Source organism: Anolis sagrei, chromosome 7 (assembly GCF_037176765.1).
Source record: "Anolis sagrei isolate rAnoSag1 chromosome 7, rAnoSag1.mat, whole genome shotgun sequence".
Lineage (NCBI taxonomy): Eukaryota > Metazoa > Chordata > Lepidosauria > Squamata > Dactyloidae > Anolis > Anolis sagrei.
In genome coordinates, this window is record NC_090027.1 from 28,817,846 (window position 1) to 28,845,073 (window position 27,228).

Here is a 27,228-nt window from a genome sequence, read left to right on the forward strand (position 1 = left end):
ATTTAACAACCATGCCGTGTAACAATGCTGGGAGACTAAATGAAGTTGTGTGATAAGAGTGAGGCAAAAGTTGGACTTGTGCATTGCTATGATGGTATAACCGCTTTGTGTGATAACACCCTTGTTCTGTGTTAGATGTCATTCCTTCCTCATTACCTGACTCAGAGAGAGATTTGTCTGAGCTAATTGACAAAAACAAAGGTTAGGCAGGGAGGCCAAATCTCTATCATGTGTCATTATGCATCCTTCTAAATTGCATTGTTTGTGCAGCTGTTCTGCAAAAGTGACCACCGGGTTTATTTTTGTCCCAGAGAGTGAGGTGGGTTGGTGGAAGGGAAGGATGTTCTTTCTATTGTAACAGGTCTCAGATCAAAGAATTAAAATAACAGAGCTCAGGAGATTTAGGGAATTTGAATCTAATCCATATATCTGCTGTTGAAACTGTATTGAAATGTATACAAGTATTTGTGTTCACACTAAAAAGAAACACCATAATATGCCCAAAACTTGGTAGAATTAAATCTGCATCTGTCAAAAATACTGTTTCTGAATAAGTTAAACCAAGAATGTGAATTGTTTAAAATAAGTCATTTTGTACTCCATATTTAAGGTAACGTTTTATGTTAAATGACATTATATGCAGATTCAAACTGCATTGTATGGCAGTGTAGATTCAGCCTTAGATGTCAATTTGTACTGAAGCCCAGATCCTCCTTAAAGATAGTTTTTTTATTTATTTATCTGGAGTGGAAAGAATCCATTTGTTGAATTCTTGAAGCTATATGAGTCTCTTATCGTCAATTCAGCTCACTTGAGGTATGTCCCACTCTCCCTTTAAAACTGCATATAGCTTCTTTGGGGCAACAGTAGCTTCTTCTTCTTCTTCTTCTTCTTAGGCGATCTTTTGTTAGCCGAGTAGGATAGTCTTCCAGGATCCGTGTTCTGGTGGGTCCGTAGGTGACTGTGAAGCCCTATTCTTGATCTGCATCTTCTCCCACAGTGAGGGCATTGGTTTCCAGGTGGAAGGCGGTCTCAGTCGGGGTTGGCTTGACATGCCTTCCTCTTAGCACATTTCTCTCTTTCGCCCTCAATTCATGCCTCTTCAAATTCTGCAGCACTGCGGGTCACAGCTGACCTCGGGTTAAACTGCTAAGCTACAGAACTTGCTGAACAGAAGGTTGACAGTTCGAATACATGGGACAGGGTGAACTCCTGTTGCTAGCCCCAGCTTCTGCCAACCTAGTAGTTTGAAAACATGCAAATGTGAGTAGATCAATAGGTTCTGCTTTGGTGGGAATGTAATGGCACTTCATGCAGTCATGCCAGCCACATCACCTAGGAGGCGTCTATGGACAACATCAGCTCTTCACCTTAGAAATGGGGAAGAGCACCCCCCCCCCCAGAGTCTGACTTGATTAGACTTAATGTCAAAGGGAAAGCCTTTTAGCTTCTTTATGCATTGAAGCACGCCTGAACTTGGCTTTCCATATGGGACCTTTATTTTGTCTACCTTCATTGCAGTATTGTTCCTAATCCTAAGTAAAACAATCCCCCCAAACCCCCTCATACAGGCTGGTAAATAGTCATGGACAATGATAGCTGGAATGTTAGGATCAGGGGCGGTCAACCCATTACGCAAAGTAAGCATTTGCAGTATAGTTGATTTTGCCCAGGGGTGCTCTTGAGGCACTTTTGGGGGAAAATAGACCTTGACATATGCGACTTGTAGGTACTGGCAGGCCCGTAGCCAGGATTTCGTTTCGGGGGGGGGGGGCTGAATTTTTTTTCAGGGGGGGTTTCGGGGGGGGGGGCTGAGTCTGAGTGAAAGAGGGTCTAGCCTAGCAAACCTTTTGTATCATTACCCCAATACCCCCATGCATATGGGATATATTGAGTATGGTGATCACATCATGATATGAATAAACATAACAGTTTAAATAATGCACCAATAAGGCCTTTTCGCGAACCACCATGAAAATTTCGGGGGGGGGGGGCTGAAGCCCCCCGAGCCCCCCCCCTGGCTACATGCCTGGGTACTGGGATGTATAGTTCATCTACAATCAAAGAGCATTCTGATCTCCACCAATGATGGAATTGAACCAAATATGGCACACAGAACTCCCACGATGAACAGAAAATATATATCAGTGATTGGTTGGGGGGGGGGGGGGCAAAATACTGTTTGCTTACCATTGAAAATTACCTAGGGCTGCCTCTTGTTAGGATTACATGGTCATAAGACGCTGCCACACAGAGAAGCAGATAGACCAGTGGTCCATCTACTCATTATGCCACACTAACCGGAAGTTTATTAATTATTCTTTTGTTCAATTGTTTTATTTATGACCTGCAGTTCTATCAATATATGACCCAAGGCAGCTTACAAATATGCCCATGTTCTGATACAACACATCCTCTATATTGGATATTCATCACTCAAAACAGAAAGGTCTTGCAGAAAGAGAGCAGAGGAGCTCCACCATTCGGGAGCAGCCACCAAGAAGTCCCTCTCCTTGTGTCCTCCTGCAGGGATCTTACAACTTAGATGGGCTTATATTGAGAGTCCAAAAAAAAATTGGACTTTACTGGTCATGACCAGTATTGTGCTTAGAAATGAACCCAGATCTCAAGTAGCTGTTTCAATGGCTATCTGGACTTTCATGCAAAGCTCTTTCCCAGTCCTGTCCACCCTGGAAATGCCAGGGAAGCATTATCACAGAATGATGTCTTTTCTAGAAACCTTCTTGACTGAATTGAGAAGAAGCTTCAGTTGATAACCAGGACCATTTAATAGGATTCTATACTACCCAACGTAAGGAATGCCTTGCCCTCAATTTATACTAAAAAACAAAACCTCAGAGCCGTCTGTCTAGTCTTTCCAGACTGAAATGTATGGATGTGATTCCCTTCTCCTCACACAACACACCATGCAACCCAGACATGTATCTCCTTGTAAGATGAATGCGTTTTCCAAAAGCTTTGACAGCCAAGATTAAAAAAAGAGAAAAGGGAGCTTGTGGCCTCCAAATGATTAATTTCACTTTCTGTCTTGGTGCATCACTCATCAATTTATTTTACAACTTGGAAGCAGGCACTTACAGGGTTTTCTTGGCACCTGGCACAAGGGTGGGCTTGTGAAATTTGAAGCGCCTTTTGTGTCCGTTGTGAGTCACCGGTCCAAAATCTGTTTGCTTATGGATGTTGCAATAATTAGCTGAGCAGGAAGCCAGCAACCAATTGCTTAAATTGCTCACATGGGCATCCACATAAACACGTACACGGCATGCTACACATTAGCATTGAGCCTAATAGAATACAGTGTGTGTGTGTGTGTGTGTGACACCCTGCCTTTACATGTGTTTGCTTTAGTAGAACTAAGTGCTATAGATGTTGGTTTCCATCTATGGCCTATTCCAGGGGTCCTCAAACTTTTTAAACAGAGGGCCAGGTCACAGTCCCTCACACTGTTGGAGGGCCAGATTATAATTTGGAAAAAAAAAGAAGAATGAATTCCTATGCACACTGTACATATCTTATTTGTAGTGCAAAAATACTTTAAAACAATACAATAATTAAAATGAAGAACAATTTTAACAAATATAAACTTATTAGTATGTCAGTGGGAAGTGTGGGCCTGATGAGATAGGATTGTCATTGTTGTTGAGTGCTTTCAAGTCATTTCAGACTTAGGTTAAGCCTGAGTGAGGGCTGGGTAAATGACCTTGGAGGGCCATATCCATCCCCCGGGCCTTAGTTTGAGGACCCCTGGCCTATTCTTTTGATTGTGAGTGTGAGGTTGTGTGCATGTGTGGCTCAGTTATTCCGTGTTGCATCTCTCCTAAATGTCCTGATTTGGAAGGTCTGGAGAAAACAATTGTTGAAACTTATTATTTCCTTTGGTATAGGACCTACCTCTTTCTATGTTATTTCTGCAAAGCTTCCATTAAATTTATTTATTTATTTCGGAGATTTGTATCCCGTCCTATCTCGACCTCTGCAGAGAGACTCAGGGCGGCTAACAATCATCACACCATGGTGCCCACAACCAAAAGCATAAATATACAATTTAAATAAAAACAATATAAAACAGTATAAAAACATTCAAAGAGTTAAACACTCACTGATTTAAGTCATCGTCCTAAAAGCAGTCTGTCAAGTCCATTTGCCAACAGGTCAGCCTAGTCTGCAAAGGCCTGATCCCACAGCCAGGATTTCACTTGTTTCTGAAAGGTCAGGAGGGATGGAGAAGATCTAATTTTGCTTGGGAGGGAGTTCTACAGCCACCACAGAAAAGGCCCTGCCCTTTGTCCCCACTAAACGCGATTGCAATGATGGGGGGACAATGAGCAGGGCCTCCCCGGATGATCTTAGGGTCCTAGGTGGATCATAGCGGGAGATACGTTTGGATAAGTAAACTGGGCCAGAACCATTCAGGGCGTTATAGGCCAAAGCTAGCACTTTGAATTGTGCTCAGAAGCTAATAGCTAATGAAGCAAAACGAGGGGGCTTGGGGGAATGTTCTCTTACAAAGAGGTTTGCAACCTGAGTTTTTAAATCATTTTATGTACATGTAGCCCTCTCTTAGTCATTATTTTTAGTTTCTATGTTCTGTGTATATTGTTTATATGCTTTGATGTTTTATACTTTATTGTTATGTTGTTTATTTTATTGCAATTTGTATTTTGTTGTTCGGGCTTGGCCCCATGTAAGCTGCTCCGAGTCCTCATTGGGGGAGATGGCGGTGGGGTATAAATAAAGATTATTATTATTATTATTATTATTATTATTATTATTATTATTCTCTGAGCTTCATCTACATTTTACTGTATTTGTCTCCTGCGTTTTGCCTGTGAAATGTTGGAGGATTTGTTGTTGTTGTTGTCATCGTGTGACTTTAAGTCAACTCCTACCTATGGCAAGTGTTACAAGGTTTTCTTGGCAAAATTTGTGCTTAGCTTCCAAGACGTGATGAGCAAATCTTAACTGGGTGAAATCTGGATGAGGCATGTTAAATTGTGTTTACATATGGCTTTTCTATTTTGCATTCTATGGGCGGATCCTCAGGGCCTGCATTATTAAATTATTTTCTGTTTCCCAAGGTTTCAGGCTGTTGCATATTTCTGAGCTAATTGCTTACTGTCAATGCATTTACCTTGAAGAGGCAAACACTGCAGCAGTGTGAAAAGTCTTGTCATTAAGTAAGCATTAATTATTCTCGCGATTAGCTTTTGGTATAACCTCCAAAGGCCTTCAGGCGTGGGAGCTATAAGTGCAGTCAAATTTATTAATTACTATTATTATGCTCAAATTATACTGCAGCGTGGAGTTGATAGGTTGCTAATAGGGCTGGGCCTTGCTACCACTTGTAGCAGCAGAACCTAAATCTTCTAAACGAGATTTTTGGAGTAATGGGAATTGTAAGGCGTGAAGAACAGAGAAGTTTGGTGCAGTATCTAGCAAATAAAAAATGCATATTGAAATCCTGCCCCCTTCCCCATTATTTACTAGGGCTTTGTTAATTAGCCCTGGTTAATTATTCCCCAAATAATTTGAAAAGGAAAAGTGCTCTATAATTGGCAAGAAAAATTATTATAATTATCTTCACAGCTTAGTCAAGCGATTAAAGTTCTGCCCGCAGCTGTTTGGAAGCACAGAGAGACAGCCTCACATAGATGTCATCCCCCTCTTTTAACTTTTTCAAGGAGAGGTTGGAAGAGCTTGCATCAGAGGCAGGTGGTGGGATGCATCCCAAGCCTTCCGTGGGGATCTGTTTCCCAGGCTTTCCACTCCATATCTATCCTCTTGCAAACCTGAAATGGAAGAAGTTGTCTTACGGTTTCTCTTTTGCTTTGATCCCCTCAGGCCAAAGAGATTTATGGATCTTCTCATGTCTCAAGTTCATTCATTTTCTTCTCCTGTTTACCTTGTGTGCTGCTCAGCCTTCTCAGCAAAGATCTCATTTCTGCCTCTGAGCGGAGCTGATGTGCCAGCAAGGAACACCTCCATAAATCTTTCCTCCTTTTCGCTCTCTTCCAAAGCAAATTATTAGTCAAGTTTTTTGCCTGGAAGGAAAAAATGTCCTGCCATCACTAGTGTTCAGACAGTGCAATTAATTAGTGCTTCCCACATAGTTTTTCCTCTTTGTCTGTTCTTTTCCATCATTGTAACAGTGTGGATCTGTGCTGAGCTAAAAAGAACTGGGGGCGAAGAAACATGTTAAGGAGGAGAAAACGGCTTCATCTGAAGCAGCAAATCTTAATTGAAACTCCTGAAAGGTGACCTCATAATGCTGGAAAATATGCAGAAAAACAGCGAGGAAAATTATCACTCAAATGGAGTAACTCTGTTAGGATAGCTTTGGGTCTGTTAAGATGTGAATGAGAGTACTAGGGGAAGACATGGTAAAGGTGTATAACATTTTGCAGGATGTGGGCAACGTAGCTAGAAAGATGCTATATGACGAATGTTAACTAAGAAACATGTGAGTAAGCAGAAAAGTAAGAACATGATTGTTGTTGTTGTTCAGTCGTTCAGTCATTTCCGACTCTTTGTGACCTCATGGACCAGTCCACGCCAGAGCTCCCTATCGGCCGTCACCATCCCCAGCTCCTTCAAGGTCAATCCAGTCACTTCAAGGATCCCATCCATCCATCTTGCCCTTGGCCCCTCTTCCTTTTTCCTTCCATTTCCCCCAGCATAATTATTATTTATTAACTTAATACTGAGTACTGTAGGCTGAATTTCAGAAGAAGGAACTAGGGAACCTACTGTATATACTCAAGTATAAGCTGACCCAAATATAAGTCAAGGCACCTAATTTTACCACAAAAAACTGAGGAAATGTATTGACTCGAATATAAGCCGAGGGTGGGAAATGCAGCATTTACAGGTCAATTTCAAAATAAAAATAGATACCAATAAAATTACATTAATTGAGGCATCAGTTGGTTAAATGTTTTTGAATATTTACATAAAACTGTAATTCAAGACTGTCCAACTCTGATTCAACCATTTTTCCAACCTTCTTCATTGCAAATATGCTTATGTATCCTTCCAATAATAATAAATAGAGTAAAATAATAAATGTAATAATAACAATAATAGAGTAAAATAATAAAGGTAATAATAACAATAATAGAGTAAAATAATAAAGGTAACAATAATAAAGTAAAACAACAACAACAATGATAATAACAACAACAAAGTAAAATAATAAATAACTTTGACTCGAGTATAAGCTGGGGGAGACTTTTTCAGCCTAAAAAAGGACTGAAAAACTAGGCTTATACTCGAGTATATACAATAAGTCTGAGCATTCCTAGCTTAAGAAAAACCAGCCATAATGACTTCAAAACCAAACCAGAATTCTTTGTGGTGATTATCAGCTGCAGGAGGATGATAATAATAATGCAATGTTTTATTTGGTTTTTTAATATTATTGACTATAAAAAAAGTTTATGGTTTTTCTGTGTAATATGCCTGATGATACTGGATGGTGATGCCTGGCTCGACAACAATCCATAACAAAGATCTTTGAGTCTTCATGGACAACAAGTTCAACATGAGCCAACAGTGTGATACAGCCGCTAAAATATCCGGGGGGGGGGGGGGGGGGTTGGGCAGCATCAAAAGGAGTATAGTGTCTAGATTCAAGGAAGTCATGGTGTCTTTGTACTATCCTTTGGTTAAACATCACCTGGAATACTGTGTCCAGTTCTGGGCACCACAGTTCAAATGAGATATTGACAAGTTGAAAGGTGTCCAGAGGATGGCGACTAAAATGATCAAAGGTCTGGAGGCCATACCCTATTAGGAATGTCTTAAAGAACTGGGTATGTTTATTTATGGGTATGCTTAGCCTGCAGAAGAGAAGGTTGAGAGGAGACATGATAGCCATGTATAAATATGCGAAAAGGTGTTATAAGGAAGAGGGAGCAGACTTGTTTTCTGCTGCCCTTGAAACTAGGACTAGGAGTCACAGGAAGGGAGATTTCACCTGAATATTAGGACTAAGAAGAGCTGTTCAACAGTGGAACTCTCTGCCTCTGAGTGTGGTGGAAGCTCCTTCCTTGGAAACCTTTAAACAGAGGCTGGATGGCCATCTGTCAAAGGTACTTTGATTGTACTTTTCCTGCATGGCAGGGGGTTGGACTAGATGGCCCATGTGGTCTCTTCCAACTCTATGATTCTATAATGCCCTGAGAGAGATTCAAGATGGTTTACAATGTTCATGCTCCTATCTGTGTTTTATAAGAACACACTTTAAGAGAAGGCCTCCCTCATGATTATATTTTGTTACTGGTTTGGGAATTGAACTTAGTTCCACACAGTCCTAATTTAATGTTTTTGCCGTTTAAACAGGGGCAAAGGATGGATCCATGCAAGGGGTGCAATGAATGTTCTCCAGATGTTATTCCAAGCTTTCCAAGGTCCTGAATTCTATCCCCAAAATAGGTTCACTATTTTCGGTAGGAACTGTAAAGTCAGGTATAAAAGCCAGAAACAAATTCAATGTAAGGTTCTCGACCTGGGGTCCCCAGATGTTTTTGGCCTACAACTCCCAGAAATCCCAGCCAGTTTACCAGCTGCTAGGATTTCTGGGAGTTGAAGGCCAAAAACATCTGGGGACCCCAGGTTGAGAACCAATGCGACTCATCAAGATACCACCATGCTATTAAATAAATGACTTCCAAGCAAGAAAAGCCCCTCCCCAATCCCAAATTAAATATCATCCTAGACATGGGTTAAGTGGGCATCTCTTTTATCCGGTATCAGATAACACCTATAGTATTCCTATAAGGATTACTGGTAACAATGTATTAAATCATATGGGGAAAGTGCTTTTCAGGTCAATGGGCTTATTACCAAGTAATTTTTTTAAGGATCAGGATGTTAATAAATGAAATTGAGATGGAAATGTAAACTAACTTGCTAAAGGTCAATCACTGAGTTGGATTTAGAATAGAACCTGTGTCAGTTGAGTTTATGGTCAACTTCTCATTGGTTTCCATTAACTAGGTTGACAGTTTCATCTTTTAGTTTAAGTGGGTTTTTGTAAAGCAACTCTTGTGTGGGTTGCAGCTTTCTGGGGTTTATCTGTTTCATTTATTTGTCCTAAACAAGGACACCCCCCCCCCTTGGTGGTGTAATGGGTTAAACCTTTGTGCAGGCAGGACTGCACAAGGGTTTAACCTGGGAAGAGCATGTTGAGCTCCCTCTGCCAGCTCCAGCTCCCCATGCAAGGACATGAGAGAAACCTCCCACTAGGATGGTAAAACATTAAAAAAAACATTCAGGCATCCCCTGGGCAATATCCTTGCAGACAGCCAATTCTCTCACACCAGTTTCTGAAGTTGCTCCTGACATGAAAATAAAATCAAAACAAAAAAGAACTGTTTTGAATCAAATTAGATCAAATATACATTTAGCTTGGAACTGTCCACCTCAGGGATGGCATGTGTTCCCCCCCCTCCAAATGGTGTAGGACAGGGGGTCCTCAAACTTTTTAAACAGGGGGTCAGGTCACAGTCCCTCAAACTGTTGGAGGGCTGGATTATAATTTTTAAAAAATGAATGAATTCCTATGAACACGGCACATATCTTATTTGTAGTTCAAGAAACACTTAAAAACAATACAATAATTAAAATGAAGAACAATTTTAACAAATATAAACTTATTAGTATTTCAATGGGAAGTGTGTGCCTGCTTTTGGCTGATGAGATAGGATTGCTGTTGTTGTTGTTGTTGTTGTTGTTGTTGTTGTTGTTGTTGTTGTGTGCTTTCAAGTAGTTTCAGACTTAGGTTGACCCTGAGCGAGGGCCTGGTAAATGACCTTGGAGGGCCGTATCCGGCCCCCGAGCCATAGTTTGAGGACCCCTGGTGTAGTATATTAACACCTATGGACTCCAGCCAACAAAGTCAAATAATGAAGGATGATGTGAACTGCAGTAAAAAAAAAAATATTTTCTTGTTCTTGAGAAAGAAGCAGAAACTTTAGAGAGAGGATCACTTTCTTCCCAGTTTTTTTTTTTTTTTTTTGCCCTGGGCATTACCATAACTGTATGTGATGGCAGACAAGCATCAGGAAAGCAGAGCAAGAAATGATAAAGGAAACATAGACTAGACACCAGACAAGCCTCAGCAGCACCAGCTAGACTTAGCTACTTCATGCCAATTTTTAATTGCTTGTTGATAATGTTTGCATGTGTGTGTGCCTGCTATGCACTTCAGTTCTATTAAATTGGACCTGTCTGGAATTTAAGAGAATCCTGTGCAAAATATAAGTGTTTGAAAGTGAAGTTTGGATTTAGGTATGAAGGTGGTTAATATTCCTGTAAATGTTTTTGGAGTTTGACCAACTTATTCCAAATAGTATATGGAGTATGCAAGTGGTGAGTTGCCAATAACAAAATTGCCTGAAACATGTTATCCATTTCTATTGAGAGTAATGAAGACATTAGAAAGCCCCAAACTCATGTTTACAGATGTCGAATATTGTTAAGTATGTGTTTGGCATGTAGCAGTCAATATCAACAACAGAAATGGAGTCCCATAGAGACAGAGAACATGGTCAGGTTTGGTGGTTCCTAAGCAAGTATCGATAGGTTCCTCTATCAATCTGGGATGTGGTCCCATGTTGGGAGAAAGATATAAACAAAGTAGAGTATTTAAAATAAGTGGCATGGAAGCATATCAACTGAGACGTTTCTCCTGATTCACCTCTGCACATCAGAGATAGAAAGGTTGCCCCAAAATATGCCAATGGCTCCAGTTCTACTTTGATGTCAACACAACTATTTGGGCACCGACTGAGCCAAATTAATCCCAATTGCAGATAAATGGCCTGTGTATGTCTGTCTGTAAAAGGGTATATTCACACCACATAATGCTGGCCCTTTTGATGTAACATTCAGATGGAATACTGGAATTTATAGTTTGGTAAACAACATACAATTATTTGCTTAGAGTATTGCACTGACCTACAGGAAAAAATTACAACATATTACAAATCTCAGCAGGTGGCCCTTGGACATTAAGAGCTATAATGTTGTGAATTGGGTTGATATACCCCAAAGAGAGCAAGAGCAGAAATAGGATCAGACCACAAGAGTTGGCCGGAGAACCATCCTGTATTAAGCCCACAGCAGAAGGAGGAGATCACTCTAACAAACAAGGCTCACATTTCCACCTTGTCGCGTTCTGTTTCACTTCCACATTTTCCAAAGGCCGGTCTCATTTCTTTCCCCTTTGCTTGGTTTTCTCCATGGGGTAGGGTGAATGCGCCACTCTTCCACTCTTCTCCTGCTGTTCTGGCTCTTCCGTCTTACAGCCATTCATACCACCAGCCCTTCCCTTGTTCACCACCCAAGGAGGAAAACAAACATTAACCCGGATCGCTCTTGATATAGAATATCCTTAGCTAAAGTCCTTAGAAGCTGTTTCCTTGTAAAAATGCTTCCCTCCAAAGGGTTTAGGTCACCTGAACCTTCTCTGTGGTTTCTGAGCTTGGCTGATTTATTGCTTTTTAATGGCTTTTGTGGTTTCTTATGTGCCTGGATTGAGAAAGACAGGGAAAACAGAAATGTATATGGCACCTTGTAGCTCTGTGTAAGGAAAAGAACAATGTTTGCAGGAAAGGCTTTTGTTGGCATAGACACACTTAACATTCCATTAAACAAACATTAAAATGGGATCCCCCCCGGTGTTTAAATCCATTTACACCAAGGATCACTACATGAATGAGAGCATGCATGTGTGGTGCATTTATGCACAGAATGCTCAAGAATCATGGGATTTGTAGTTTGGGCGAAGTACCAAGCATTCTTTGGCAGGGAATGCGAAAGACATTGTAAAACCACAATGGCATTAATAGCATTAATTCTTCAGTGTAGACACATCCCAAGTTTTAGAAAGAATTACTTAGGAAGCTTAGAGAAGGGAGGTGACATAAGATATATATTTAAATATCTGAAGGGATGTCTCACAGACGCCAGTGCAAGTTTGCTTTCTGCTTCTACAAAGATTGTTGTTGTTGTTATTATTATTATTATTATTATTATTTAGAACTTTTGTCTTCTCACCTCCGTGGAGGGACTCAGGCCAGTTTCCAACAATAATATCACAAGCAATCGTTTAAAAACATCACATTCCATAATACACTAACACATTAAAATACCAAAAATACAATAATATAATTACAATGAGAATCATGACATTACAAGAAAAAGAGTTTCTGCTCTCTTTTTAACCAGGGGGTACCGTGAAATTGTGATGTTATGTCGACTCTTTAATGTTTATGTTTTGCACTTGTTGTATTATTCAAGTTACACCTTGTGTGTTCTGTGAGCTTTTCCAAGTCCCTCTGGGAAATGGTGGTGGGATACAAATAAAAGATTATTATTATTATTATTATTATTATTATTATTATAGTATATTTATTGATTAGCCCTTAGGCCATACCACAATATCAAACAAAACAACAAGGCTTGATAAGACTTGATCACACTCCATGCAGTAAGTTAAAATAAGCCACAACAATACAGTAAATAAATATAATATATTTATTTTTATTTATTTACTATGCTTCTATACAGCCATTCTCAGCTCAAGGGCAACTCATGGCGGTTTACAAAATGGCACAATTTGATGCCCACAACAGCACAAAAATAATTTAAACATTAAAAACATTTAATACAGGTAAAAATTCATTAAAACAGATAAAATTGAGCATATACATAATATTTCCTTATCACCCCTACAATTTATCCCGATCAGCCCTACATATGTGGTTATCAGATGTATTGTTTTGCTTAAATACAGAGCTGTTTTATATGTTATTTTTGGGTCTTGCTATTATTATTGTTGTTGTTGTTTTGTTTGTTTAACTGTAATAGCTGTTTGACAGTGGAATAGATTGTTTCAAAGAGTGAGGGACTTTTGGAAGGGTTTTAAACACAAGGTGGATGGGCATCTTTCAGGAGTGCTTTATTCTTGTATTGCTGCAAGGCACGGGGTTGAACTAAACAGTCTTTGGAGTCCCTTTCAATTGTACATTCTATGAAATTAGGTCATCACTATGAATAAATAATTGGATAGTAAATAATATGGACAACTTCTTTCATGCATGGCAGTAAGAAGAACATTGTTTGCTCAAACCTGGAAATTGACTCAGGCACTGATGACGAAAGGACATATTATTAATAAGCAATATAATGCCCTTATCTAATTATAGTTATTATAATTCCATCAAGCTTGTTAGCTTGATCTGTAGTAGTAAAATAATACATTTTCTTTCTTGATTTTTAAACTTTTTATTACAGTTTAGCTGTTGGTCTAAAGCTCTTTAATGTTAGTGTTTTAGTTGGTATTTCTTGTTTTAAGTTGGAAATTTGGTGTTTTACCTTTGATTCAGTTTTACACAGGTGTAACTTTATATATATCTATTTTTTCACTCTTGGTTTTTTTACTTTAGTTATGTTCCACACTGTTTTTGATAGAATCTGTAAATAAATACTTCCAAAAGGGGAGAAAAGAAACAAGGTCATTATTTCTATCTTCCCTTCCCAATAGAACCTGGCTTTTGGACCTTAAAAAGGAACCATCCTGCAAAGCCTGCATCCTGTGGTCTAACCCCTTCCTCTCTCCAACCTTTCTTTTCCAGGCTCCCCTTCTCTGCGGGCCTATCCTCTTATCTCGGTCATCACCCGGCAGCCCTCTGCCATCTCCCACTTCATCCCAGCAGGGAGCACTTCTTCGCGGGTCCTCTCTCCGCACCCGACTCCAGGGAGCACCTGTTCCTCGGAGACTCAGGCCAGTGAAACTCATGGGAGCAGCGAATCTGAGACGGAGCAGCCCACCCCTCGCTTGAAAAAGCCCCGTCGGAGTCGGACCATCTTTACGGAACTACAGCTCATGGGCCTGGAGAAGAAATTCCAAAAGCAGAAATACTTATCCACGCCAGACAGGTAGGTTGAGAAACTATAGATAATGAAAAATTAGTTTGGCATCTTGGTCTCAGACCAGGGGTGAGCCACTCTGAGGACCTGGGAATCCTCTTTTGCTTGCCCATGATAAATATCTCTCTACTGAAACCACTGCTAGGAAAAAGTAACTTAATTAAAAATTATGTCACCACCCCCCCCCCCTTCCATTGATGAGATGGAAGGGAAATTTTATCTTATTTTCTAGGACCTATGGGCTATTTCTAGGCCCATGAAAGAATCGCTTTTAACAATAGAACAGTGGTTCTCAATCTGTGGGTCCCCAGATGTTTTGGCCTTCAACTCCCAGAAATCCTAACAGCTGGTAAACTGGCTGGGATTTCCAGGAGTTCTTGGCCAAAACACCTGGGGACCCACAGGTTGAGAACCACTGCAGTAGAAAGTTACTTGCTGGTCTGAAATGGCCCAGGGAACTCCAAAGATATGACAGATCTTCCCCATAATCTCTTAGATGGCATCTAGAGACATTTTAACTCTTTTGCCTGCAACCCAGAGGCTGGAGGAAAATTGGTAGGATGGACACATCTCTTTCTACCCCTCTTTCTCATGATTTCTCATTTCTCCCCAATTTATTTTGTCTTGATTTTTTCCTATAAGCACTTATGTAAACTCACCATAGAGGAAATGATCAGGAAGGGCAACACATATTTTGGTGTCTCAAATGTTAGACCTGTTTCTGGATATGTTTGACCTGCCAATTCCAAAAATAGCACCACTTTCCCCATATCAGCACTACTTTTTGAGATACATAACCTAGTCCATCTATCAATCTTTATCTGCTCACCTGTTAAAAAACAAATTATGTCTAAGAAACTAGAGCTAATGTGGTATATCCAATGCAATTTTCTGAATCAGTGCCCCAAATAACCCCAGGAACATACCTAAACAGACTTTTTTTTGGTTGGGCTGTATTTTCCATCCCTGTTTTATGTTATATGGAAAATGTAATTCATCTGAGGATATCTTCATGTCCCAGTAGCAAATGCCTACTTGCACATGAATAACATAGTGAACCAAGCTTGAGGATCTGCAGCTGCATGATGCGCTGATGTAAGCAAGCAGATGGCCTTGGGTTTTTTTTTTTTGCTGCCCTTAAATGTTCACTCAAATGTTCCACTCCACACTTGTCTGCGTGGTGATTTGTGCAAGGAAAATCACGAAGTGAGATTTAAGTGCTGGAGCAAGTGTCTCCAAGGCTGGGGACTGGTGGGAGGGCTGCCCTCCTGGCCACTGAGGAAAGGTGCTTGTTGTGCTCCTCTCAGCTGTTCAGGTGCTGAGAGCCCCAGGATGGCTTCTGAGCATGTGAAGAGGAGGCTGCTCTTGGTTGAGGGTTTGCTCGCATGATGGGCTCAGATTTCAAAGTGCCCTTTCCTTAGAATCAAAGGCTACATGAATAGATCAAATTAGTGGAAAATACATACCAGACTGTGAGAGAGCTTGCCAGCGTGGATTATGCACAGCGATACAAGTGAGGAACACAGAGAGAAACTGGTTTTCTTCCTGGTTACCTTTGAAAGGGTGACCTAGATATTTCCAATGGCAGATATAAGGAGGGGAAGCGATTCCAGTGATGAGCCAGAGGAGAAGGAAGACAGTTGCTTGTTCTTACACTCTCTCAATCTTTCTCTCATTGTCCACATTTTTTGAAAAAACTTGATAGCCAAAGGTATAACATCATCCATATAGATTGCACAGTTGGCTTTTCCTGGTACAAGCTTGTTATGCATTGGATTGTCCTGTGAATCCTCGCAGCTCACTCACTGTTTACTTGCTATAGTTTGTTGTTGGCTACACCAACACCAGAGACACGTTCTACGCAACTCACCTCAAATTATTAATAAAACAGAGCATTATCAATATTTGCTTTTGGCTTTTCTCGTTTAACCCTCTACTCCCCTTTTGTTTTGCATTTGGCACACTCAGATCCTCCTCCTCCTCTCTTTCTGCCCACACACTGTTGGCGCATGAAGTCATGCTGTTGGCATTTCAATTGCTTGGCACTCATGGTCAGGGCTAGATGCCCACCAGCACACCCAGTGCATTCAGATGCTTCAAACTGTCAGATTTCCAAAAAAGCTCAAATGTTCAGCATGTTGGAATTATGCACCCCCTTAGCAAATGGTCCATGTTCAAGGAGGATCAAGTATCTGGGCGGTGAACGTCAGGCTAGAACCTCACAGGACTGGTTGGGCGGCACCATCAATCATGCGCTCAGGCGGCTGCTGAATGAATTTCCCGGTGCTAATACGCCTTGGCATCGTACGTGACTGAGCCTGATGAGCAAGCCCTGCTTCTGCGGTTCTCCGACCCTCTCCCTTTGTTTGTTGCTTTGGTTTCCTAGGCAGTGCTCCTTGTTTTGAACAGGCGCAGCAATGGGTTCGTAAGGGCTGTAGGCAATCTTGTTGCCAGTTGGCGCAACAAAGCCATCTTGACCCAATTCAATGTGAATTTTGAGCTTTGATAAACCCACTAGCAAGGCCAAAACTATTTTGTCTTTATTAGAGTAGAACCATTGAATCAATGGGATTCATTTTGTTTGGCAGACCTGTATCATCTTACATAACTTTTACAAAGTCAATTCCAAGTATCACAGTTCTCCATTTTTCTATATCTCATTATGTACATGGTTATTTTTGTAGTCCTCAGAGGCCCCAAAAGGTGAGAAGGGATAGTACTATTTTTGCAAAAAAAAAATTTTTTCTATAACTTATTTATTCTACATTTGGAAGCTGCTTAGGCCAAGTTGGATTTTGAAATAAGAAGTGGACATGAGAGTTTTTGGATTTTTTAAAAAAAATACTTTCAAGTCATGGAAGGTTGAATGCGCAGTTAAGGATATGGAGGTCCAACTGTATAGGCAAGATAGACAAAAATAATGATTAAAATGTAAGTAAACTAAATATAGAACTAAATGAATAGAAAGTATTCATTGGGGAAGCCAAAAGGAAAAACTTGATCCTTCTTACAGAAAACCACGGTGTTGAAAGTCATGCCATCTATCAGTCATTATTCACTGACTTTGATAAACCTTATCTCAGTTTTATAAAAGATTCAGTGATACAAATACAGATGTGGATTGGGAAAAATGATGTTTTCCCTAAGACTACCCAATTGCGGTTCAAAGGTGTTCCACATATTGTGCCCTGTATGTGAGAGTATTGAATATTCTAAAGCCTTTGACTGTGTGGATCATAAGTTCTTGGTAGTATGGGCAAATCACCTTATCTCTCTCCTGAGGAATCTGTATAAGGACCAAGTAGCAACAGTAAGAACTGACCATGGAACAACAGACTGGTTCAAGATTGGGAAAGGCATATGGCATGGTTGTCTACTCTCACCCAACCTATTCAACTTGTATGCAGAACACATCATGCGATGTGCGGGGCTTGACGAATGCAAGGATGGGGTGAAAATTGCTGGAAGAAACATTAACAACCTTAGATATGCAGATGACACCACTCTGATGGTCAAAAGTGAGAAGGAGCTGAGGAGCCTTCTAATCAAGGTGAAAGAAGAAAGCGCAAAAGCTGAGTTGCAGTTAAACATTAAAAACCCCAAGATTACGGCAACAAAAATGATTGACAACTGGGAAATAGAGGGAGAAAATTTGGAGGTTGTGACAGACTTTGTATTTCTAGGTGCAAAGATTACTGCAGACGCAGACTGCAGCCAGAAAATCAGAAGATGCTTACTTGGGAGGGGAGCAATGTCCAATCTCGATAAAATAGTGAAGAGTAGAGACATCACACTGGCAACGAAGATCTGCATAGTTAAAGCAATGGTATTCCCCGTAGTCACCTATGGATGTAGGAGCTGGACCATAGGGAAAGCTGAGCAAAGGAAGATAGATGCTTTTGAACTGTGGGGCTGGAGGAAAGTTCTGAGAGTGCCCTACTGCTCTTTGGAGGGAAGGATATTAGAGACAAAGTTGAAGTACTTTGGCCACATCATGAGGAGACAGGAAAGCTTAGAGAAGACAATTATGCTGGGGAAAATGGAAGGAAAAAGCAAGAGGGGTCGACCAAGGACAAGATGGATGGATGGCATCCTTGAAGTGACTGGCTTGACACTGAAGGAGCTGGGGGTGGTGACGGCTGACAGGGAGCTCTGGGGGGGGGGGCTGGTCCATGAGGTCAGGAAGAGTCGGAAACAACTGAACCAATGAACAACAACATGTGAGAGTAAGGGGAAGCAAAGCAGCTCTCTTTATCTTGTCTTACCTCCTAATCATAAATGTCTCCAAGGAGCATCTTTTCATATTGTTCCTTTAAAGACATCTGTGGTGTCAACCCAAGATGTCAGGAGATTAGTTCAGTTGACTGGAAAGGCCTCTTTTATTAAGAAAACTTTAGAGGTTTGCAACCACTTGGGGTCTTTTCACACTACAGAATCATAGCACTTTGATGCCACTTTAACATCCATGATTACATCCTACAGAATCCTAACATATCTAACATAGAGAAACAAAAGAGAATTCAACTGATCTCATTATTCCAGGATTTCATAGGAAGAACTCACTGAAGTTAATGCTGTATCAGTGTTATAATTGGATAGTGTGCAAGAAACCTTAGTACTGACCATGGAAGACGACACCGTGGACCTTCCAGATATTTTGGAGTTCAGCTTTTAGAAGGCCCAGCCAACTTCATCAACAGTTGAGGATTTGGGGAGTTGAAACCCTGAACATCTGGAAGATTAAAGTTTAAGAGGAATAGGCTAGATTGATTGATCAGTGGCTTGACATTTAACTATGTATAAGATAGCTTCCGGCATTTCTGATCTATGGGAGACATTTTAAAGCAGACCTCAAATGGTAAGTAGTCAGAAAAGAAAACTATTTCCAATCTTTGAAAAGGAAACCCTCTGTGCCTCATGTTGTTCATGAAGAGATTAAGAATGTCATATGTACACAAGCACTCGAAGTCCATCGTAGGGGAAATGACTTGGCAAAACGCAAGAGTAATTCAGAATCATTTACCATGCAATCATCAGTGTGTGAGACGTGACGGGGAACATCAGGTTTGGCTTATCTTGCCCCTCACACCTTTTGTGTTTCTGGTTCATCGAAGTCAATCATGGCATAACTAATATGTAATAGCTGAAGGTTTCATCTATGTTTCTTTGTTCAGTGAGTTTCATGCAAGCAAATGTACTCTTTCACTCTGCCCTGACTCTGGATTAAAATACTTGTTGTATAAACACAAGGCACATTTTGGGGGAAGCCACCTTGATTTTTTAAACTTATTTTCCCATGAGACCCAGCTAGATATGAATTGATTTTAGATTTGGCTGGATAGTCAAATGAGATTTATGCCATTTCATTCTCTTGTAAAATCAGATATATTTATTTCATATCATGCCAGATAACCATGTTGTGCTTAAAAGGATTTTTGAGGAAGGGATAGGCAGACGTGGATCATAATATTATGATAGATCTCCAGGGAGTCGTGCTAGATTGCCAGTGGGCAACCCCACTATAGCAAATGTTGGCCGTGTGTTTGTTTCTCTTACCTTTCATATAATATCTGAATCTTAGTTATTCCATTTAAGACTCAGCTAATTAAACCAAATTAAAATTAGAAATTTTTGTCTTTGGTTGCTTTTTAAGTGTTTCACATTGTGTCCCAGTCACTTGATTTAATCTTTTCTCTGAATGGAATGGAAAACACCATTAACAAGGAGCTCATAGTTGGCTTTCCTTGATTTTCCCACTCTGAGATATGAACAGTTCGTTCATTTTCAACAGGATGTATATAATCAGATTTTGGCACTAGATTGCATGCCTTATCATTTATGTCATTAATTTGAATCTCATTTTTGCTAGGCTGGATCTTGCCCAATCCCTGGGTTTAACTCAGCTCCAAGTGAAGACTTGGTACCAAAATCGCAGAATGAAATGGAAGAAAATGGTAAGAGACAAGATTTTTGGACTACGCCTATCTTCAGCCCCAAAATGTAGGGCTAGGTGGTGGCTTTCATGTCAATCCACTCTGTAGTTTATCTCAGAGTTCAAGCGGAATATGTAAAGTGCTGAACTTATTTTGGGAATAGGGTTTGGCACTTTGGAAAGTTATTTTGAAGTTTGGAAGAACACCCTAATTATTCATTGCCCCACAGACATGGTTGTCAACAACTATTGCTATGCAAATGGGATTAAGCATGATTATAGATGAGATTCAGTGTGTGTAGTGGTTTGGGTGTTGGATTAGGACTCTGGAGACCAGGGTTTGAATCTATTCATGGCCATGAAAACCCGTTGGATGACCTTGGACAAATCTCATGCACACAGTCTCAGAGGAATGCCAAGGCAAATCCCCACTGAACAAATCTTGCCAATAAAATCCTGTCTGCCATAGGGCCACCATATGTCAAAAACAACTTGATGGCGACAACAGAAATGTTTAAATCTGGGCCCAACTCCTAAAGTACAGGGGCTCACAGACAATAAAGGGTTGGTTTTAATGGAGCAAATGAGCATTGTTCCATCAGTGAAGTCAGCATTGGTTTATTATTTTCCACCAGGGCTTTTCCAACAGTTCTTGTCTTCAAGATGTGATGAAAATAATCATAAAGATTACATTTACGAGTATTTATACCACATATTTCCCTGGTTCAGGATTATAGGTGGCTTACAACAGCTAAGAAATGCACAAAATACAACAGTATGCATGGATCTTCTTGTTGTGCTGTCTATGTTATCTATTACCTGCATCATAAATATTGTTTTAGGGAATCTAGCTATTATGACAGCAATACAAAAGGAAACCAATTGTAGAATGGAATGAAATATTCTAGAAAAGGACATAGTTGGCTGTCCCACCCCAATAGAAAATCAAGGATAGGGGGAGAATCAGGGAATATCAGGTGCCCAAGTGTCACATCCAATCACTCCAGGACTATATGAGCCAGACTCCTAATCTACTGTATCTTTGCCCTAGGTCCTGAAAGGTGGTCAAGAAGCTCCCACCAAGCCCAAAGGCCGGCCCAAGAAAAACTCCATTCCAACGTCAGAGGAAATTGAAGCAGAGGAAAAGTTGAACAGCCAGAAACAAATCCTGGAAGAAGACCAGGCCACAGAAAAGTGTGAGTCGACCAAGGAGCATTTGGATGCCTCCATAGAGACACAAGAACTTCCCGAACATACAGTGGAACCCTCCAAGGAGGAGACAACATCAAGTTAAAAGAGTGAAGGGAAGATATAACTGCACCCCTAAAGGACAGTGTAAAAACTGAATTTGCCTGCACTTTGTGCCTTAAGAAATTTGGTGGGTCACCATGGGGCAAAGAGACTTATTGTAATGGGTGACTTCATATAAACTGGTTCCTTTTTTTTTCCAATGTTGTGTGTACACCCTTCCCATAGATATCCTGGAACTAGGGATCCCCTCGAAAGGAGATTGCATGCTTTAAAACTCCGAGGCTCTGGAGATGTGTGAGGAGTCCAGGTTGTGAGAAGAGACTCTTTAGTAGCTACATTGTTTTGGACAGAGTGGATCTTTCTCGTGCCATTATTGCTATCCTGAGCTTTGAAATGAGTTCAGAGAAGCAACTGCCAAAGAGTGAGAGAGTTCCTACCACCAGCATAGTTTTTTCCTGTAAGTAATGCTTAAGCGGGTATGGGTCAAAACCAACATTTTTCATGGGAGTCAAACTGTGGGATATTGATGTTCTGTCACACTGTAACCAGAGATTCTTTGGAGGGGAAGAGAAAAATATAGAAGAGATTTCAGACTCACTTGGAAAATTTAAAGGCGTTTTCACAATGGAGGAATTTGGAGCCTGCTAGAAGGGGGCTTCCAAGATGGCAACTTTGAAACTGTTAGTGGAAACAGAGATTGGAGTGGCAAGGGGGGGGGGGGGCACTTTAGCTGAATGTATTGGTTTGCTTAGATATTGATGTGGAAGCAAAAATTGCAAAAGTTGAAGGGGAAAGAATGTATGGCTGCCTATTGCTGTGAAGTAAACTATCCAAGATCCAAAAAAACGATGCACACATATTTTTCAGGATGGCAGTTCTGGGCATCTGCCAAGGCCCAGTCGACTTCAAGAGACAATCAACTAAAACTCATTGTGGTTTGCTGTTCCTCTTCACTGTTGCAGCCTATTAATCTGCTTTCTCTTAACAAACAAGAACAGATCTTCTGTTAGTGACATATACCAGTGTAGGTCTACCTTATGCTGCATATTTCATTTATAATTGTTGTGTTGGTATTCTCTTCTTCATTCCACAACTCAAAGCCCTGTCCTGGGCCTACCATTGAGTTGCTGCAGTGCTCTGTGGCCATTCTACAGCTTGTAGAGATCTGGGGTGGGGGGAGAACCCAAGAAGCATCTAGCTGTATCTGCTTGGCTAGCTGTGAAATGATGGTATCATCTGCTAGGTCCTTCTTGGTTCTCAGCAGATGATGTAACAATTCCACCTTTGACTATGGTGACACAGCCAGGCGCATCTCCAACTTCTCACCCTTCCACCAGCCATAGAATGATGGAAGAGGCTGCAGTGACATGATAATAATTCTTCAAAGGTTGAATGATTCAGCTGGAATTGTTCCCCATACTGAGCTACAGGATTCTGGCCAAGCAGTGTAAAGAATGAAGAGACTGAGCCACATTTACCAGTTTCCTTGCATCCTTGGGAAAAGGTTGGCCAATAGTAAGTGACAGTGTCAAGGAGGAGGCATGTATATCTAGTGATTTGGGAATATTGAAGGCATCTTGCCCAGTAGGTAGGAGTCCATATTAGTAAACCTCACCTATCCCCCAGAGGAAAGATACAGGAATCTTTGTGCCAGTATGTCTACATCTACTGTGATAAGCCTTTAAATCTAAACACAGTTAATGCCATATAACTAAATTAACATGTTAAGGTCCGAATCCTATTGGTAATCCCGATTAGAATAAAATGAAGCATTTATTCAAGCAAGTCTTCCAACCCAGCATCTCTTTCCTGGATTTCAAAAAGAATTTGCATGTTGAGTATTATATATTTGTGTACTGTGTATATTATACATTTGATTGATGAACACTGCCTTTAGTTTTATGGATATAAGTGGTGTGTAAATATTCTCCAATAAAAAAGAGTAGACCCGTTCAGTCAGTGGGATTTACACACAGGCTAACTCACCATTTAGCAGTCGATTCCATGGGTCTATTCTGGTTGGGACTACCAATAGGATTCTATACAGGACTGTATATTTTTTTAACTCAGGACTGGTCTACATTTGGAAAGAGTGAATCACTCCACTTCAGGTCTTTGCAACTTTCGGACCAGTTCAGCAATAAACCCATTCTGTTCCATTTCTGGATTCACCTATAATTTAACAGAAAATCTGCTTGGAAAATTCATTTAAAAATGTGTTTTGGTTAATATTTTTTTCAAAATATGTATTGTAAAACATGTCTCAATACACTTTTGCCACTGAGAATTATCTTTCAACCTGCTGGAAGGGCTAATCTGTGGATACCTTTCAGGTGTTCTGATTGGCAGGAAAAATTTACCCTCAATCAGTCCACTTATTGGATGTCACCTCCTTCCACTTCCCACTTGTTCTCAGCTAATTTCACTTGCTGAAAGTACTAAAGCAATCTGTGCTCAATGAAAGTGGGATGGGGAGTTGAAGAGGAGGCAGAATGTTATCCTTCCCAGTAGATGCAAGCAAAAGCAAACTTTAGAGGTCTCTCCAAACTTGGGTTTCTCATAAATAACTTTGGTCATCTTCTATCCCAGCTGATATGTGAAATTAGTTCCAAAGATGTTACTCAACTTAGTTTGTATCAGAATCTGCAAAAGGGCAAATCCTTCAAGGGCCCATAGTTTATACACACAGTAGAATGAAGCACTAAGTATCTTGAGAGCTCACCAGGGTTGGAACAATTTAATTTAAATTAATTAACCAACTAAAATGCAATTCTAAGCATGTTTAATTACATATTCCACTTGGGTCCACTAGAATTGTAATAAAAGTTGCATCTCGAGGCCTAAATCCAGTTCTTAGTCCCAACTGAAGTAGACCCATTGATCATAAATGTTTGTTGACAAATTTTCCACTGATTCAAGTTTGAAACAAATACAGCCACATTTCCTAGAATAAAGAAAAACCACAAATAAAGAAATGGCTATTTTTCACCTGAGTGAGTACTTCCCTAGGAATTGCTAGATTGTCCTACATTAACTCCATTGGTCAACTTCTTCTAGAAGACAGCCATCGAATTATATTAGAGGACCTAGAAGTAGTTATCTAGCAATCTCTAGGTCTTCCAACATAACTTGAGGATGCTGATCACAGAGTCATATTGGAGAATCTGGAGAGAACACTTTTAATCAAATCTGTGATTAGTCAAATCCATACAAGTCAAACATAAATGTGGAGGAATGATTGTTGGATCATCGTTTGTTATTAATAATTGGATTTAAGATACGGGTGACTATCCTGCAACCATCGATAAATAATTGAAATGCACCTCCCAACATTCCTCAATATTGCTAAGGAAGGTCTGCTGGGACTTGCAGTGGAAAAACTGCCGGAGGACAGCTTGATTTCCACTCCTCTATATCCCAGATGTGGACCTTAGTATTTAAGCATATGGGATGGAACCAGAGTTTTTAAACAGTAAGGTGTGAATTGATGATTAACTCAAGTTTGTAGTAAAATCTGCTCATCATCAGCTCCAAGAGGCATATGTTGGAACACTTTGCAGGAATGCGTAATCATGGCTTGCCAGGTCTGGAGCCATTTCTCCTGTTTTGTAAGGCACTTAACTTTCGGAACACAGAAACATCTTGAGCAACTGGGCAGAGCAAGTCACGGAATTAAGAAGAAAACTCTGCAGGAGAAGTATTGCATTTATTTTCCAGTCCAGTGTGCCAAGATCTAGATATGCATCATGTTTCCTATAGTCTTGTTAAATGGAAACCTACTGTGCATTATTTTTGCCCAAAGGCTGAAGAGAGGTGTATCAAGATAACATTTATTTTTTAATTAAAAATAAAATGTATAAATAATGGAGTAAAAAAAAGTCTCATTCTTTTCCAAAGTTTTGACGATTGGATGCTTATGTTTTGTTTTTGTTTTATTTTGCTGGGCCAAAAAGCTTGGAGTAAAACAAAAAGAGAGACTCTGGGATCCTATCTACATGAACCAGTTTCAAACTGTTGTGGCTAGACAACAAAATCCCACTAATGTATGCAAACTGAAGCCTTTAATATGCATCCATGCTGTGGTTTGTGTAACTGCCATCCCGTCTCATAATGGTTCCTGGATTTCCTGTGTAATCATCTGCACAGCGAAACCACTTTCCTCAATACTGGTTCGACAGTGCATAATCCATGTAGATGGGGTTTGGGAAAAGTTGGAGGGTTTGGAGACAGACCTTCCTGTTTTATTGCCACCCTGTGGATAAGAAAGACACCTGCTGCTTCTGCATGCACAATCCTGTGTAAGGATTCCTGTTCCTATGTGCCTTCAAGCTGTTTCCAACTTATGCCAACTTTAAGGAAAATTTACTGCTTTTTTGCAAGATTTTTTTTCTAAGGGGATTTGCTTATGGAAATCCTATATTTTTCTTCATATTTTTCCAGTCCCACACAATCCCTCGTCTTCAGATTTTTAAGATTTTGTGTACATTCATAGAACTGTAATGCCAAGTAAGCAACTGGTTGCATTGGGGACACATACAGTACCTACATGACTGTTGAGAACACTTAGTTTCTTCCACAACCATTTTGTGCTACGAGTGTATCTCAACTAGATTTCAGATGTAGGGGTTAGCTGAGCTTCCCAAGGTTTAAAGATAGGGGAATTCATCAATGAGGACCATGAAGATATCTGGTGGAAAGAAGGAACACGGAGAAAGATTTCCAAAGATGGCCTGAGGTAATATGAAGTTGTAAGAAAAAGAGGCATACATGGTCTTTACATTTAATTATTTAATTTAATTTAAGTAAACATACATTTGCAAGTGTTTGTTGCATACAGTGCAATACTTTCTATCTATTAATGTTCTATAATCATTTATCTGATAATATATTTCCATTAAGGGGTCACAGTCTACACAGGGGTCAGGAACCTTCGGCCCTCCAGGTGTGGTGGACTTCAACTCCCACAATTCCTTGGGCCAAGGTAAGCCTTTGGGGCAAATGCCGAGCCTCAAGGAATTGTGGGAGTTGAAGTCCACCACACCTGGAGGGCCGAAGGTTCCCCATGCCTGGTCTACTATCTAAATAATACACAAAAAGTTATCATATATTCTTACTTTACATCCACTTCTTCCTTATCTACAGTCTTATAGTATCCTCTATATACATTTTTAGTTTAACTTTATATTAAGGTGTTGAATCATTGATTCCCATTCATTAATGAAATTGTCTAATATTTCTCCTCTTAATAATACAGTTATTTTGTCCATTATCAACATATCTATAATATATTGTTCCCAACCTTCTAAAGGAGGTATATCTGGGGTTTTCCAATATCTAGCATACATGGTCTTAAGCCATAATAAACAAAGGTGGAGACCCTTTTTCAAACCAAACAGCAAATTCAATTTGATAGAAGCTATTTGGAGCCACATGCCAGAGAAGGTCTCAAGCTTTCATTGTCAATAACTAAGCCTTAATAGGGGGGGGGGCATTTCAACCTTTGTTGTTTAGTCATTCAATCACTTCCGACTCTTTGTGACCTCATGGACCTGCCCATGCCGGAGCTCCCTGTCACCCATGGCCACCCCCAGCTCCTTCAAAGTCAAGCCAGTCACTTCAAGGATGACACCCATCCACCTTGCCCTGGGTTGGCCCCTCTTCCTTTTTTCCTTCCATTTTCCGCAGCACCATTATCTTCTCCAAGCTTTCTTGTCTTCTCATTATGGAGCCAAAGTCCTTCATCTTTGCTTCTAATATCCTTCCTTCCAGTGAGCAGCCAGGTTTTATTTCCTGGAATATGGACTGGTTGGATCTTCTCGTGGTCCAAGAGAAAAAAAAAAAATATGCAAAACCCAAATAACCAAAAAACAGTGTCATAGGAAGGAGGCTTAGCTATTCAGGGAAATCTATGGATCAAGACCTTTGGAGATCAGATTCAGCCGCAGAGCCTTATGTTGATGCATAGCTTTACAGGCCAAAATAAATACTAAATTGAGCCCTACGATGAACTGGTAACCAGTGAAGGCCATCTCTACCAATGATGTCAACTTTGTGGGAACATATCGCTCTCCTCAAATGATAGAGAATGT

The 27,228-nt window shown here is 40.3% G+C and overlaps 1 protein-coding gene across 1 annotated transcript in view; it reads left to right on the plus strand.

Annotated features, from left to right (window-relative positions):
* The window catches only part of BARX2 (BARX homeobox 2), a 58,776-nt gene extending 33,773 nt beyond the window's left edge, over positions 1 to 25,003 (plus strand). The window contains exons 2-4 of the mRNA XM_060787647.2: positions 13,662 to 13,965; positions 19,826 to 19,910; positions 20,940 to 25,003. Of these exons, the coding sequence (XP_060643630.2) occupies positions 13,662 to 13,965; positions 19,826 to 19,910; positions 20,940 to 21,182 (632 nt within the window). The 3' untranslated portion in view covers positions 21,183 to 25,003. The remainder of the gene's footprint in view (positions 1 to 13,661; positions 13,966 to 19,825; positions 19,911 to 20,939) is intronic.
* Positions 25,004 to 27,228: the final 2,225 nt, after the last annotated feature.